Below are 15,689 nucleotides of genomic sequence, written 5' to 3'. Positions count from 1 at the left end.
CTGGTAGTCAAGGGGATAGTGTGTTATAAATAAGAATGTCCTTACAGGTACCACAAATATAACTTAATAAAGCAGTTGACACTTGAGCTGAATCTTAGCAACTTAATGTCCAAGAATCTAATAGAGAATTAGGGTAGGGCATCAATCCAAGCAGAAGCAACAATTTGAGAACAGTCACAGGGACAATAAAGAGAGACCATGATGCATTAGAGTAAGCTAAAAAATTGTTCAGCACTGCTACAACATAGGCTAATAGGGATTTAGCAAGAAATATAACTAGAGAGGTAGGTAGTGAGCAGATTGTGCCTTATGTATTATGTTATTTATCTTCATTCTCTTCTGTGAGAATGCCTTTAAAGGTTTTTAGATAAGTGAATAGCATGATCAGACTTGCATTTTACCAAGATCACCCAGATATGGAGTCTGAATTGGAGTGGTGTAAGAAATGAAAAAAGATAGGAAACTATTGCATTAGAATCTTTATATGAAAATCCTGAACCAAGACAGTAGCAGTAGCAAGAACAGGTGAGAAATGTTAAGAAAATTGTGATCTGAAGACTTGGTGACTGATTATGTGGGAAGTAAAACAAGAAAAACTGCATAGTTTCTCCACATTTTCTGGAAGATGGTGGTGGTCTTTACCATGATAGAAAATACTAGACAAAGAGCAAGTTTGTAGCAAAAGATTATGGATTCATTTTAGGAAAGGTTGAGTTTGAGATATTTGTGAGACTTAAAGTAGATAAGTCTCAGAGGCTATATATATATATATATATATATATATATAATACATGGCCTTAAAGTTCAGGGTAGATGTTCAGGATGAGGATAGAAGTTGGAGGTTAAACCATAACATAGATGAGATGATCAAGCAAAAGCATATTGAGCAAGTAGTGAGGTCTGCCACAGAACAGAAGCATGGAGAATACCAGTGTATAAAGAAAGCCAGAGAGAAAGTAAAGGGGAGGAAGGGGGAGTGGAGGGAGTTGGTGCAGGAGAAAGAAGAGGCAGGCTAGACAAACAGGAGGACTTGGAGATAATATTGTCGTTAGAGTTAGTGCTATAATGAGTTAGGAATAAGACTCATTGATTGAACTTACCATTTAGAGGACATTAGTGACTTATTACAAAGTACTTTCAGGACAGTATAGGTTAGGCTGCAGATTGTCTTCCATGTCCATTTTTCACTCTTCCTTTTAGAAAGAGAACCCCAAGTTTTAGTTGGGCACTTGGCAGCCTATCTAGTCCTTGTATCTCAGTTTCCCTTGCAGTGGCTCTGGCTGTGTGTCTAAGCTTGGGCTAATGGGATGTGCTCAGATAATGTGTGCCACTTCCAGATCATCACCTAAAATGTGAAGCCACTTGCTGCAGACTTTTTTCTCCCATCCAGCAGGCTGAAAGCAGCTGTGGAGGTGAGCTAGCTTTAGCCAAATAGATAAGAACAGTAACGTGGAAGAACCCGGACCTGGATCCTTAAATGACCTCACAGGACAGAGCCACCCTACCAACCTTGATAGACTTAGCATTAGACTGTTGTATAAGAGAGAAATAAATTAACTCAGTTTAATCTACCGTGTTTTAGATTCTCCTTGTTATAGCAGTTTAACCAAACCATAGCAAATAGGATCAAAAGTTGTTATTGATAAATGAATGAACAGGACTTAGGAAAGCTCAGGCTGGCACTGTGGATGTTGATCTCCTGATTCTGTCATTTGGGAGGGTTGCGATATCAGAACAATAGAAAGAAAACTAATCATAATAGTCTGCTAGGTGCTACAGTGAACAGTGTTTACCTAGAAGTAATTTAAGCATTGTTTATGTATTTTAACTGTAAGAATCAATCAGTATCCAGGATCAGATGGCTTCACTGGTAAGTTCTACCATTTAAAGAATTAATACCAATCCATCTCAAACTCTTCACAAAAAATAGAATAGATGGGAACACTTGCAAACTCATTTTGCAAAGCCAGCATTACCCCATACCAAAACCAGACAAGGATGTTGCAGGACAAGAAAATTACAGGCTAATATCCGTGATGAACATAGATACAAAAATCCTCAACAAAATATCACCAACCCAAATTCAACAACGCTTCGAAAGGATCATACACCATGATCCACTGGGATTTATTCCAGGGATGCAAGGATGGTTCAGCATCTGCAAATCAGTGTGATACACCACATTAACAAAATGAAGGATAAAAATCCTTTGATCATCTCAATAGATGCAGAAAAAGCATTTGACATAATTCAGCATACATTCATGTTAAAAAAAAAAAAAAAAACTCCTAACAAACTAGGTATAGAGGGAACCAGAATAAAGTCCACATATGACAAGCCCACAGCTAACATCATACTCAACAGTGGAAAAACTGGAAGCTTTTCCTCTGAGATCAGGAACAAAACAAGGATCCCCACTCACCACTTTTATTCAACATAGTACTAGGAGTCCTAGCCAGAGTAATTAGGCAAGAAAAAAAATAATGGGCATCCAGATTGGAAGAGAAGAAGTAAAACTGTCTCTCTTTGCAGATGACATGATCTTATATAGAAAACCCCAAAGACTCTACCAAAAAACTGTTGGAACTAATCAAAAAATTCAGTAAAATTGCAGGATACAAAGTCAGTATACAAAAATCAGTTGTGTTTCTATGCACTAATAATAAACTGTCAGAAAGAGAAATTAAAAACTCAGTCCCACTTACAATTGCATCAAAAAAAAAAATACCTAGAAATAAATTTAACCAAGGAGATGAAAGACCTGTACACTGAAAACTATAAGACACTGATGAGAGATGTTGAAGAATACACAAATGGAGAGATATCCTGTGCTAGTGGATCGGAAGAATTAATACTGTTAAAGTGTCCATACTGCCCAAAACAGGACTCACTGCAATACCTATCAAAATTCTAATGGCATTTTTCACAGAAATAGAATAAACAGTCCTAAAATTTGTATGGAACCGCACAAGACCTCAAATAGCCAAAGCGATCTTAAGGACCACCAAGATGGAGGCATTATGCTTCCTGATTTCAAACTATGTTACAAAGCTATAGGAATCAAAACAATATATTGACATAAAAACAGACACACAGATCAGTGTAACAGGAAAGAAAGCCCAGAAATAAATTAATTGACCATATATGTGTGGGTTTATGACAAAGCAGCCAAGGATATAGAATGTGGAAAGGCTAGTCTCTCCAATAAGTAGTATTGGGAACATTGGACCACTATCTTACACCGTACACAAAAATCAATCCAAAATGGATTAACAACTTGAACGTTAGGCCTGAGACCATAAAACTAGAAGAAAACAAAGGCGGTAAGCTCCTTGACATCAGTCTTGGCGATGATTTTTCAGATTTGACACCAAAGGCAAAGGCAACAAAAACAAAAATAAACAAGTGGGACTACATCAAACTAAAAAGTTCTGCACAGCAAAGGAAACTGTCAACAAAATGAAAAGGCAGTCTACAGAATAGGAGAAAATATTAGCAAATCGTATATCTGATGAGGGGTTAACATCCAAAGTATATAAAGAACTCATATAACTTAATAGAAAAAAGTCTGATTTTAAAATGGGTAGAGGATCTGAATAGACATTTTTCCAAAGAAGATAGAACGGATGGCCAACAGGTACATGCAAAGGTCTTTCAACATCACTCATCATCAGGGAAGTACAAATCAAAACCACTGTGAGTTATCACCTCACACCCGTTAGAATGGCTGTTACCAAAATACAGGAAATAAGTGTTGGCAAACATGTAGAAAAAAGGGAACCCTTGTGCACTGTTGGTGGGAATGTAAATTGGTGCAGCATCTATGGCATACAGTATGGAGGTTCCTCAAAAAATTGAAAATAGTACTACTGTATGGTCCAGCAGTTCCACCTCTGGGTATTTATCTGAAGGAAACAAAAATACTAACTCGAACAGAATCTGCACCCCCGTGTTCAGTGCAGCATTATTACCAGTAGCCACAACATGGAAGCAACCTTAAATGTCCATCAACAGATGCATGGATAAAGCAGATGTGATACACACACACACACAGGAATATTATTCAGCTAAAAAAAGAAGGAAATTCTGCCATTTATAACAACATGGATGGACCTTGAGGGCAATATGCTAAGTGAAATAAATCAAAGACAAATCCTCTATTATATGTGCAATCTTTTTTTAAAAAAAAAAAACTGAACTCATAGATAACATAGAACAGATTGGTAGTTGCCAGAGGCAGGGGGTGGGTGGCAGGGGAAAATGGGTGAAAGTAGTCAAAAGGTACAAACTTCCAGTTATAAATTAAGTCCTGGGGATGCAGTGTACAGCGTGGTGACTGTAGGGGGTAAAAAAAAAAGAATAAAACAGTTTTTACAGAACAGAATATAAAAGTTAATCTTGACAAAATAGAAAAGCTGGCAAGTTAAGAGGTAGAGGGAGTGATGAGAAAGTATCTTATAAAGTAGAGAGATGAGGTACTGTCAAAATTGATGGAACAAGAAATATAGAGTTAAATAAATACATCATTTAAATTTATAAAGAAACAGAAACTGGTATTTTCAGAAATTGTGAGGGTCTGCAAAAGGTGGTGGTGGTAAGCCAAAGCCCCATCTGTGCAGCAGCAGCAGGAAGTCAGAAGGTAATATCTAAAGTTAACTCCAGTAGTAGGACGAGTATATTACTTAGAGCCATGGGAAGAAGCACTGGAACTAATAACAAATGATTAGAAATGGTTCCTCAGGGAAAGGATGAGGCCAAATATGCTTAAGTTCTCTGATAATTGCATCAAGTGCCAAAAAGTCATTTTCATTCAATATTGTTATCCACATTGACAAAACCAGTTCTTTTTTAGAAGTGGTTTGACTTTGTTAAATTTATTCTTAAATATTTTATTCTTTTTGATGCTATTATAAATGGAATTGTTTTCTTAGTTTTTTTGAAATTCAAATATTGAACCTTTTATTATTATGAAATGTCCCTCTGTCTTTCATAGTATTTCTTAAAGTTTCTTTTGTCTGATATGTAGTCTCTCTAGTTCTCTTTTGGTTACTCATTTATTTTTCAAAGAAGTACATACATATACATATTTAGAACAAAAGAATAGAAACACTAAACTGTTGTAAGTTGTATCTGGCTTACAGAATTAGGAGCTTTATGTTTTTCTGTATATTCTGAGTTCTGTGATGGGTTTGTATTATAATTAGAAAAAAGATGATTTATATAAATTCTAAACATATTTCATCAGCTAGATTTTGGGGGGTTGTAAATAACAGAAATTGACTCTAACAAGTAGAAAAGGAAGTTTTGACAATATTGAACCTAGTCATAGGGTCAACAGGAAAGCTGGAGAGCCAGACTCAGAAGGGGCCAGAGTTATAGCAACTGTAGGACTCTAGTTAGCAGGAACTTCTCAACCGTCTCATCTAGGTAATACCACAGAAATAATGAGCTCTAACTTCTTGTTCTCGCTCCTGATCTCTGCAATCAAGATTCAAAATCCAAAAGTGAGCATCGTGCTTGAGTCAAATAAATCTGTGACACTTGACAAGGAAAGTACATGGCACCTTGAGTTATAGTCCCAGAACTCCACACTGTAAGGACAAATGATTCCCCAAAATGAAATTAGGATGCTGCTATCAAAAGAAGGGAAATGAGCTCTGGCAGCTAAAAAGCAACAGATGTTCACTATGATATTTAACTTTTTGTTAATGCAGACTTATAGTTTACAATGCTAGTCAAAAATAGCTATCAAAATAGGTAAGAATTTGTTTTGAATACAGTGATGCCAATTATTGTCACTTAACCTATGTTGGAGGACTTAGTACATTGATGTTCTCAGATTTTTCTCCCACTTGACTGAGTTCCATGTCATCCATAAAACAGTTCAATTTAATTAGAAAATGAGGAAATAGAGACTTATAGTCATGTTAAGGAGACCTTTGTGATAATTTAACATTTCCTAGAATGTCTGTGATCTTGTCCTTCCAGTTTACCTAATCACTTATAGTTACTCATCAAGAGTCAACTCCAGCATCACCTCATCCAGAAAGCCTTTCTTTCTTACACCCTCCTACCACATCCCCTTCTAGTTTACAGGCCAGTCATCACTGTGCATAAGGCTATTATTGTTCTCCTCCCACTGTGTCATATTGATTGATTTGTCTGTCTCCCACACCAGCCGGACTAGCAGACTCTCTCTTGTTTTTCTTTGATTCTCCAAGCTCTTATACAGTGTCTACACATCAAACAGTCAGTAAATACTTGTTGAATGGTTGAATGGATTTGCCAGAGAAAGGGGGTAAAGCATTCCATATGGAACCCAGCATGTATAAAGGCATGGCACATAGTGTGTTCAGGAATAGTGAGAAATTCCATGGGATTAGAGCATAGGAAGATTAATGGGAGAAGAGACTGGTGAGTTTGAGTGGAGTTGGTCTCTAAAGGACCATTTATGTTAAGTTTAATGACCGTTTGATAGGCCCTAGGAACAGAAGAATAAGGAGATTTGGCAAGAGCAGGAGAGCAAGACACTAGAGGCTTTTTGATGAATAAATCCTGTTTGGACTGGAGCTCGCAAAGAACCCTCAGCTGGTGGAACATTGCTGTCTCTGGGAGTTAAAGAGGTTCACACCTGATTTGGGAGCAGATTCACCTACCATGCACTAGGCACTTTTCTAGGTATCAGGGACACAGTGAGGAATATTATGGACAAGGTTAATCATAGGACAAAGTTCCTACTCCCACAGAGCTTTTCATCTAATAAGGGAAGACAGATGGAAACATAGATAGACACAGAGGTGTATGTACGCATTCTCAGAAGTAAAATGCCATGTTGTAAGAAACATGTAACAGAAGTAACAGAACAGCATTCTCCCAGGGAAGCCTTGAGCGCAAACGGAGAGTATTTCCCTAGAGTATAGTAGGGACACTCCTGTCCTAGCCCATATCCCAGTCCCTTACTGCTAGGTTTTTGTAAGTCTAATGACCGCTATTACACGTTTAGGAATTTGTCTAGAATAAAAGGTCTATAAGTTCTGGATTGTAGAAATGCTGCAAAGAAAGAAATAATGCCATCAAAATAATACTTTCTTCTTTAGCAAAAGTGATTTTCCTTTTTTTTTTATAATACACATAGGGGTATTCTTTTTTAAAGTTTAATAGGGTAAATAAAAGCCAGTCATTTGCCTATGTTATTGGCAAGTTCTGTTTGTAGTTTACACTTTCTAGTGCCTGAAAAATAATCTGGCATTTTTATAACTTGATCCATAACCTTGCCAACTGTTTGGGGTTTTTAGTCAATAGAATGGACTCCCTTAGTACAGGAGTTTTTAATTCTCTATGTAAACATTAGTCTATGCTGAGTAAGCTGGTTTTCCGTTCTCTTATCTCAGTTGTGGGCTCATTTATTGATAAAGGCTCTTTCCTTTCCTTTCCTTTCCTTTCCAGGGTGCTGATAAGACTGTGAAAGGTCCAGATGGACTAACTGCCTTCGAAGCCACCGACAACCAGGCAATCAAAGCTCTTCTTCAGTGATGGACGGATGGGCTGACAGCTCTGGAAGAATGACTCTCCTGTGGCCTCACACTGCTGCCTGTCTGTCTGTCACTCTCTATCTGCCAGCTTCTTCAGCTAAATACTTTAAGAGGGGTGAGGGGAGAGAGAAATTCATAACAAATCAGACTACCAGAAAAAACAATGTTTTGGAGAAGAGGAAAAAACCATGACCAGGCTTTTACTAGGATTCCTGATCAAGTCAGCCTCTTTTCCATTTCCAGTAAAATATACACTTTATACCCAAGGGAGAGCAAAGACAAAATATACCAGTACCATTTGATGTTTTCAGCTCCCTGGCTAACTTATTAGATCTGACTCTACAAAGCCAACTATACATATTTGGTAGCCCCAGCTGTGCGAGCAGTAGTGGCTGCTGTGATGTAAACTTAGGGTGCTGAGATAAGCAATTAGCTGTAGCCTTCTGCCTTAAGACGCACTCTGTTGGGATCTCTCGGCGTAGTGAAGAGCGCTGCCTGTGGTTGACGACCAGTCCCCCTCGGTGACTTTCAGCTCCCTGTGGAAGCTCAGTCGAGGGGAGGAGGCACACTCCCAAATTGCTGGACGGCTGAACTTCGGATTTCCTCTCCCCTTTCACGTGGGTTTCATGTGTCTTTAGATAAAACTGACTAGTTTTATTTATAAAATCTTAAATTTTGGAAGTCTAAAGGAGAAATCATTCCAGTATGCATATTTTTTCTCCTCTAGATTCAGACATTTATATAACATTGAAACACTTTCAAACTCCTGCTGGTAGTAAAAGGGGATTTAAAAATAGACTCATAGCCATAAGCCCGTTAGTATCCTATAAAGAGAGAACAGTTGTCTTAGTACCTATGGATTTTCTTCATTTGCTATTTGAATGGATTGGCCTTGGTTACGTTTGGAGAATCAAGGAACATTCTTTGGAATGCTTCTCTCACACCCGGCTTGGATGCTGATTACTTATTGCACCAAAGCTATCATTGGGGTGACATTTACTATTTGGACAAATTTAACCCCATCCCTTCAAAAATATGCTTGTTACCAGGTTCCTCTGAGTTGTTGATAGGCTTCTGCTGAATATATGCCACCTGCGTAATATATTTGTTTCTTTTCTATATCATGCATTGCGTGAAATGTGACACCTTCAAAATGTATTGTGTTCTTAAAATACAGTGCCCTAAAATGGTGTTCTTATGACCAGCAGAAAATACTTCGACACATTTTTAAACATTTATTTCATGAGCAGTACAACTAATTAAAATATGTCCCCTTAAATTTATCTCGCGTTTAAAATATTAAGATTCCTTTAACTTGCCATCCATATAAGCTTACTAAAAATATTAGGGTTTTTCCTTAGCCACGTCATGCAGTAATTGAATGTACCTCAAATTTTTAAAAAAGGGGGGAGGGTGGGTTAGGGACCTGTATTCAGATGGTAGATAATAAAGAATTGATGATTTTTTAAGGCAACGTAGCATTCTACAGCAGGGTTAAATTAGTATCAAGAACGATCAGCTGGCTCATAACAAATCTTATTGATCCGTTGCTGATTGGTTGCTGTGTGGGTTTGTGTGTATGTGTGTATTTTTCCCCATGAACCCGTTTTTTATGGCTTTTTCACTTAGAACTAGCGTAACCCTGTAAGTTTCCTGAGTCCAAGAAAACAATCACAGAATGGTGGTTTAAATACTTTGATATATTTGGCTAATTCTGCCGTCTTAATGCAGCCTATTACAGTCGGATTAAAAGTCAGTAATCAGTACTTTATTACATCACTCAACTGAACAGGGAGCTGTCCTCATTGAAGATGGAGGGCACTCTGTCTGTCTGCAACTAGCGACGTGGTGACGAGGTGTTTTGATATCTCTGTTTTCACGTCTTGGCATAACGCTATTGAAAAGCCTTGGGTTTTACCCTCTGCCGTTTTTACCTTTCCTTTCAAAGTGTTTTGTTGCAGTTGGCTATTGCAGAGAGTGCATCTTCCTAACATTCCTAAACCTGGTCTGCTTCCTGCAGCCCCCTGCTGTGGAGACCATGTGATTCTCTGTCCACTTTATCCCCGTGTTCCTTGTAACGCAGTAGAGGCTACTTCGCCTTCCCTCTTCTTTCTCAGCCATTTCATAAACCCCATAATTATGAGGCGACTGCTTGAGAAAATAACATAAACATAGAATAGACTGACCAAGATGGTTTACAATTTCTTCTTTTTTTTTAACTAGGTTATTTATAATGTATTTCTGAACCACTTGGCAGAGAAATTCACAACACTTAATGTTCATATTTTGAGTAAAGGAAGCTAAAACCATGTCGGCTTTTTGGTACTACATGCATTAGTGAAAGGTTAGATGAGTTTCGTTCTCCACTGAAGTAGTAGTTAACATCTCAGAAAAAATCTTGCATGTTCTGTAGTTTTGTATTCAGTCAGTCATTTCGTATGCACTATATCGAGTAAACACAGGTGGTTTACCTGTTTACATTAGTGTTCTAACACCTTTCCCCTTGCAGCTTCAGACTGGTATCTGTAGACTTCTAGTTCAAATACAGCACCTGCGGATACTCAAGGAGTTCTCCTATGCGGAGCTCACCTTCTAAACGCAGTGGGGCAAGAAGGAGAGGTAGGTGGGTGCAACGTGTGGAAGCTGCAAGGAAGTAGGCCCTTTATTCATTGATTTCTTTCCCCCAAATAATGGATTTTAAATCTATATGTACCTGTTTGATTTTTTTTTCCTGAAACTTCATCTGAGCTGCTGTTTTCTTCCATGCAATATTGTATACTCGATTGTGTATAGAAGAAGCTGGTGAGAGTGCCCTCCTACATAAGCAATTGCAGTGTTTTTGCATGCAAAATTTAAAAAATTTAAATTGTCCTGATTCTATTTTGTAAATGGAGAAACAATCCTATCTTTCTAAGCAGTAATGGAAGAAGACTAGTGCTTTGTGCATTTTGATATATTTGAGTTCATTTTTTCCACAATGTAATACTTTTGACACAATTGAGTTTCTCATATTATCCTGGTTCATGTACATCAGAATGCTAAATAATACTGTGTTTAAGTTTTGTGTTGCAAGAACAAATGGAATAAACTTGAATTGTGCTACAGGTAACGTGTCAGCAGCATTTCTCCCTCATTTACTATCGCGTGCCTTCTTCAGTCTTCTCTACAACTCTATCAGTACTCTGACTCAAACTTTTAATCTAAATTTCCTCCTGTATCCCACTTCTAGAAAAAAAAAGACATAGGAAAGATTTAATTGAAATAAACTATACTACTCATTGGGAAGTTTTGCTTTTGTATCAGTCTCCTGACACAGTTTGCTTTACCGTAGATGCTTAGTGCCATCACTGGGAGCAGGGTGTAGCCAGGAGATCCTAGAGCACTGGAATCTGAATGGGTGTTAAAGAAAATAGGGTCATGGTAGACCTCTGATCCCTTCGTGTGCTCATCTAAGCTGCTGCACATTCCTTGGAGGCTCACTTCTCCCAACTCACTTGACCATGAGCAGTGTTTCAGGATGTACTTTTCAGGACAGATAATTCTGATTTAACATTAAATCACTTTGAGCCTCAAAAAACTGAACAAGATTATATAAAATTAGTTTGATTCTATTGTAATCTTGTCAACACCCTAAGACTATTGTGTAGTTTGCTTTTGAAATGGTTCATTAATGATAGTAAAGATGTGTGCAGATGCTAAAATAAAAAAGCAGAAGCTATCTTCCAGAACTGTCACTTTGCCAACTGAAGTATAAATGTGGGGCAGCGTGTGTGGCTGTAAGTGGGAGAGTTCACAGAAAATTTTTTAAGCAATTAAGTTCTCGTTTTAAGAATTAGGGTCTATAAAAGTGTTCAAATCTGGTTATATATACTTTAAAGGGCATGGAGCCCCATATGTAACAACTGAAGGGCAGACCAGTATATGTGGAAGGCGCAGCTCTGGAGGAAAGCGAGAGCTTAGAGTGAGTTACTGTGAAATTCAGTGATCAGAGAACAGCCATCACAGGACTTTGACACAGCACAGTATATCAGACCGTTCTAAGTTTTTTTTCTTTCTGCCAAACTCAGATTCTCAAAATGTGGTCCCTGGACTAGCAACGTCACTGTAACCTGGGAACTTGACAGATGTGCCCAACCTAGGCCTAGTGATCTAAGTCTGGGGCTGGGCCCAGCAATCGCTGCTATAACCAGCCCTCCAGGTGAGTCCGATGCACGCTTAAGTTTGAGGACCTTTGTACAAGACCAAAAGGAGAGAAAGTAAATGGAAGCCTTTAACACGTGAGACATAGCAAAACTCTGGACACCCAAGAAATCTTAAGATGAGCTTCAAACTTATGTTCTGGGCAGCAGTCAGAGTAAGCTGTAACAATGGCTCCAAGGAAGTCACACTGGTAACGATGAGCCTTCCTTATTCTTAGGGTTTTTCCTATCAATTGCTGTGGATGGTATTTCTATAGCAGCCCAGGTTACCAGTCGCCATGGCTGAATTGCTGAGACTTAAGCCCTGCCTAAGTCCCTTTCTCGAATTCCAAAGTGGGGTGAGGGGAGCATGCAAGGGATTTGGGGAGATACGTCGTGAATCTCCTTATCTCATGCTTGCCACATCGCAGGTCACTGTGGGATTGCTCCAGTCACTTACCTGTGTCCCTCTGGCCTCTGCCTGCCAGTCCCGCAGCAGGAGAGAGCCACTCTGGGAGGCCAGATGCTGCGTTCTCAGCCCCGCTGCACTGCACTGTGAAGGTGGACTCTCCAGAGCAGTGCGTGCACCACCGTCTCAGGAACAGCCACCCTTGTGCCAACTAACCATTTTCTGTTTCAGGTGAGCTGACTTTCCCAGATACTAGCCAGATCATTGCATCAGCCACAGGATATTGTTCTTCAAGGTTTTTACTTCGTTGGAATATAATTACTGATTGAGAATAAAATTTACCAGCGGCTGTAATAGCACCTGACACATGGGAGACATTCACTGTATTTGTTCTGAACTACTACTGTCAAACCATTATACAGTCAAATGTGAGATCCAAGCATTATTTCAGTAACTGGCTAAAGGATTACTGGCTGTTAGGACCCATGGGGCTACACCGAATGTTATTGTACCAGATACTGGCCAAGTAGCCTCAGAAATACTACTGATACTGCAAACCCAAATCAATGAAGTAAAGATTAATATCATAGAGTCACGCTTCATTGAGGAAATGCTGACCATGGGGTCACATGCAGGTCATTGAGCCATTGTGGCGTCTACTAAAGCACAGCTGTAAACAGGACAGCAGAACAAAGGATTGTCCGGCCACCCTAGCAACTTCTATGCGTTCAGCCGCTGCAGCCGCAGGGGGTGGTCCTATTACACAGTTTGGATAGAATGATGGGTCACACGTCTGGCAACGTTCATAGCCACAGCATCTTATCACACAAAGGAAAATAACAGACGATTCCTGGCCACTGCATGCTGATCCTGCTACTAGATAACTAAATAACTAGATAACTAAAATCATTTTTTAAAGAAGCTATGTTTTTCTAAGATTTTACTAACAAATCTGAAAATGTGTTATATATCTGTATGTCCCTGTCTGACATCTAATAATGTTCCATATGTTTCTGCACAGCACCTTGGCAAGCCACCATGCCTGGCTGTGTTGCCCCTGCTTGTGATTGGCTAGTCAAATTTCAGCAGGCTTGAAAATACTCAGATCTAAGCTAATTTATGTTAATTTTACAACCAAATTTTTTTAATTAACATTTATTATATGACAGGAGCTAGGTATTGTGCTAAGAACTGTTTCCATATCCTTCATTCTATTTTCACAATAATCATATGTTAAAAAGACAGACAGATTAAGAGAGGTTAAATAACTTGCTCACAGTAGTTAGCTCATAAGCAGTGAAATTTAGTTCTGATTTTAGAGCCCATCCTCCTTCAAATTAAGTGAAAATAAAAAAGCTGTTCCCACCCAGATATCCAAAACCAATGATCATACCTACTCCTTGCAGAACACCATTTATGGGGAGGCTCTGCGGCCCCTCCTTTTTTTGTTTTTTTTTTCTTTTTCTTTTTTTAAAGAGTAGCTCTCCAGAACTTATTTTGCATAACTGAAACTTTGTAACCTTTAACGAACACCTCCCTATTTCCCTATTTCCCCATCCCCCTAGCCCAGGGCACCCACCATTCTGCTCTTGTTTTTTAGGCTGAATAATATTACACCATATGCATAAACCACTTTTTCTTTATTTGTATATCGACGGACATTTAAGTTTTTATGTCTTGGCTATTGTGAATAACGCTGCAATGAACATGGGAGTGCAGATCAGATATCTCAAGATGTAGAGTTCAATTCCTCTGGTTGTATATACCTAGAAATGGGATTGCTGGATCAAATGGTAATTCTAATTTTTCAAGGAACCTCCATATTGTTTTCCATAGTGGCAGCACCAATTTACACGCCCACCAACAATGTACAAGGGTCCCCTTTTCTCCACATCCTTGCCAACACTTGTCGTTTGGATTTTGTTTTTTGGGGTTTTTTTTTTAATAATCATCATCCTAACAGGTGTGAGGTGATATCTCTTTGTGGTTTTGATTTGCATTTGTCTGTTGACATTGAGCACCTTTTCATATACTTGTTAGCCATTTGTATGTCTTCTTTGGAGAAATATCTGTGCAGGTCCTTTGCCCATTTTTCAATCAAGTTATTAGGGTTTTTTGCTATTGAATTATAGAAGTTCCTCATATATTTTGGATATTAATCCCTTATCAGATATATAGTCCGCAAATATTTTCTCTCATCCCACAGGTTTCCTTTTCATTTTGTTGATGGTTTGTTCTGCTGTGCAGAAGCTTTTTAGTTTGACATAGTCCCACTTGTCTATTTTTGCGTTTGTTGCCTGTGCTTTCTGTGTCATATCAAAGAAATCGTTGTCCAGTCCAGTGTCAGAAGCATTTTCCCTGTGTTTTCTTCTAAGAGTTTTATTGTTTCAAGGTTTACGTCTTTAATCCATTTTGAGTTGATTTTTGTATATGGTGTGATTTCTTTTCTTTTTGCAAAATTTCATCCTTTTGCATGTGGATATCCTATTTTCCCAACTTCATTTATCAAACAGATTATCTTTTCCCCATTGAGTATTCTTGGCTCCCTTGTCAAGTGTTAGTTGATCATGTATATGAGGGTTTATTTCCAGGCTCTCTTTTCTGTTCCATTGGTCTAAGTATCTGTTTTTATGCCAATACCATACTGTTTTGATTACTTTAGCTTTGTAATATGTTTTGACATCAGGGAATGTGATACCTCTAACTATGTTCTTCTTGCTCGAAACTCCTTTGGCTGTTAAGGGTTGATTGTGCTTCCAGATGAATTTTAGGACTGTTTTTCTATTCCTGTAGAAGTGTCATTTGGGGGCTGGCCTGTGTGCTCTGCTTCAACAGCCCAGGGTTCACAGTTCGGATCTCAGGTGTGAACCTACACACCACTCATCAAGCCACACTGTGGCAGCATCCCACATACAAAATAGAGGAAGATTGGCACAGATGTTAGCTCAGGGACAATCTTCCTCACCAAAAAAAAAAAAAAGTTTCATTAGGATTTTGATAGGGATTGAATTGAATCTATAGATTACTTTGGTAAGTATAGACATTTTAACAATGTTTATTGTTCTCATCCATGAACACAGGATATCCTTCCATTTGTGTCTTTCTTTCATCAATGTTTATAGTTTTTAGTATACAAGTCTTTCACCTCCTTGGTTATTTCTAAGTATTTTATTTTTTATGCTATTGTAAATGAAATTCTCTTAATTTCTTTTTTGGAGATTTGTTTGTGTATGGAAATACAACGCATTTTTATAGGTTAATTTTATATCTTATGAATTTACTGGATTTGCCTATTCTAACAGTTTAAAGTTATAGTTTCAAGAACTTTTTCCACAGTACTATGAACCTGGAAACTTTATCATATACCCATGTTTATCAAAAATGACTATTTTAAGGGAGTTAGAGTTTTAGGATATTTGTTTTACCATTTTAACTGAGCATATAATATGGTCTGGGCACCATGCTAAGTATTTTATGTGAACTGATTCATTTAACCTTCATGATAAACGTATGAGATAGGACTACTGTCATCCCCATTTCCAAATGAGAAAACTAAAGCTCAGAGAAGTT

General features: G+C 38.2%; 1 protein-coding gene across 1 annotated transcript in view; it reads left to right on the top strand.

Annotated features, from left to right (window-relative positions):
- Positions 1–10,636, top strand: part of MTPN (myotrophin) — a 57,561-nt gene extending 46,925 nt beyond the window's left edge. The window contains exon 4 of the mRNA XM_008526273.2: positions 7,447–10,636. Within this exon, the coding sequence (XP_008524495.1) occupies positions 7,447–7,533 (87 nt within the window). The 3' untranslated portion in view covers positions 7,534–10,636. The remainder of the gene's footprint in view (positions 1–7,446) is intronic.
- Positions 10,637–15,689: the final 5,053 nt, after the last annotated feature.

Source organism: Equus przewalskii, chromosome 4 (genome assembly GCF_037783145.1).
Source record: "Equus przewalskii isolate Varuska chromosome 4, EquPr2, whole genome shotgun sequence".
Lineage (NCBI taxonomy): Eukaryota > Metazoa > Chordata > Mammalia > Perissodactyla > Equidae > Equus > Equus przewalskii.
The sequence above is the reverse complement of the archived record's forward strand: the minus strand, read 5'-3'. Positions and strand labels throughout refer to the sequence as shown.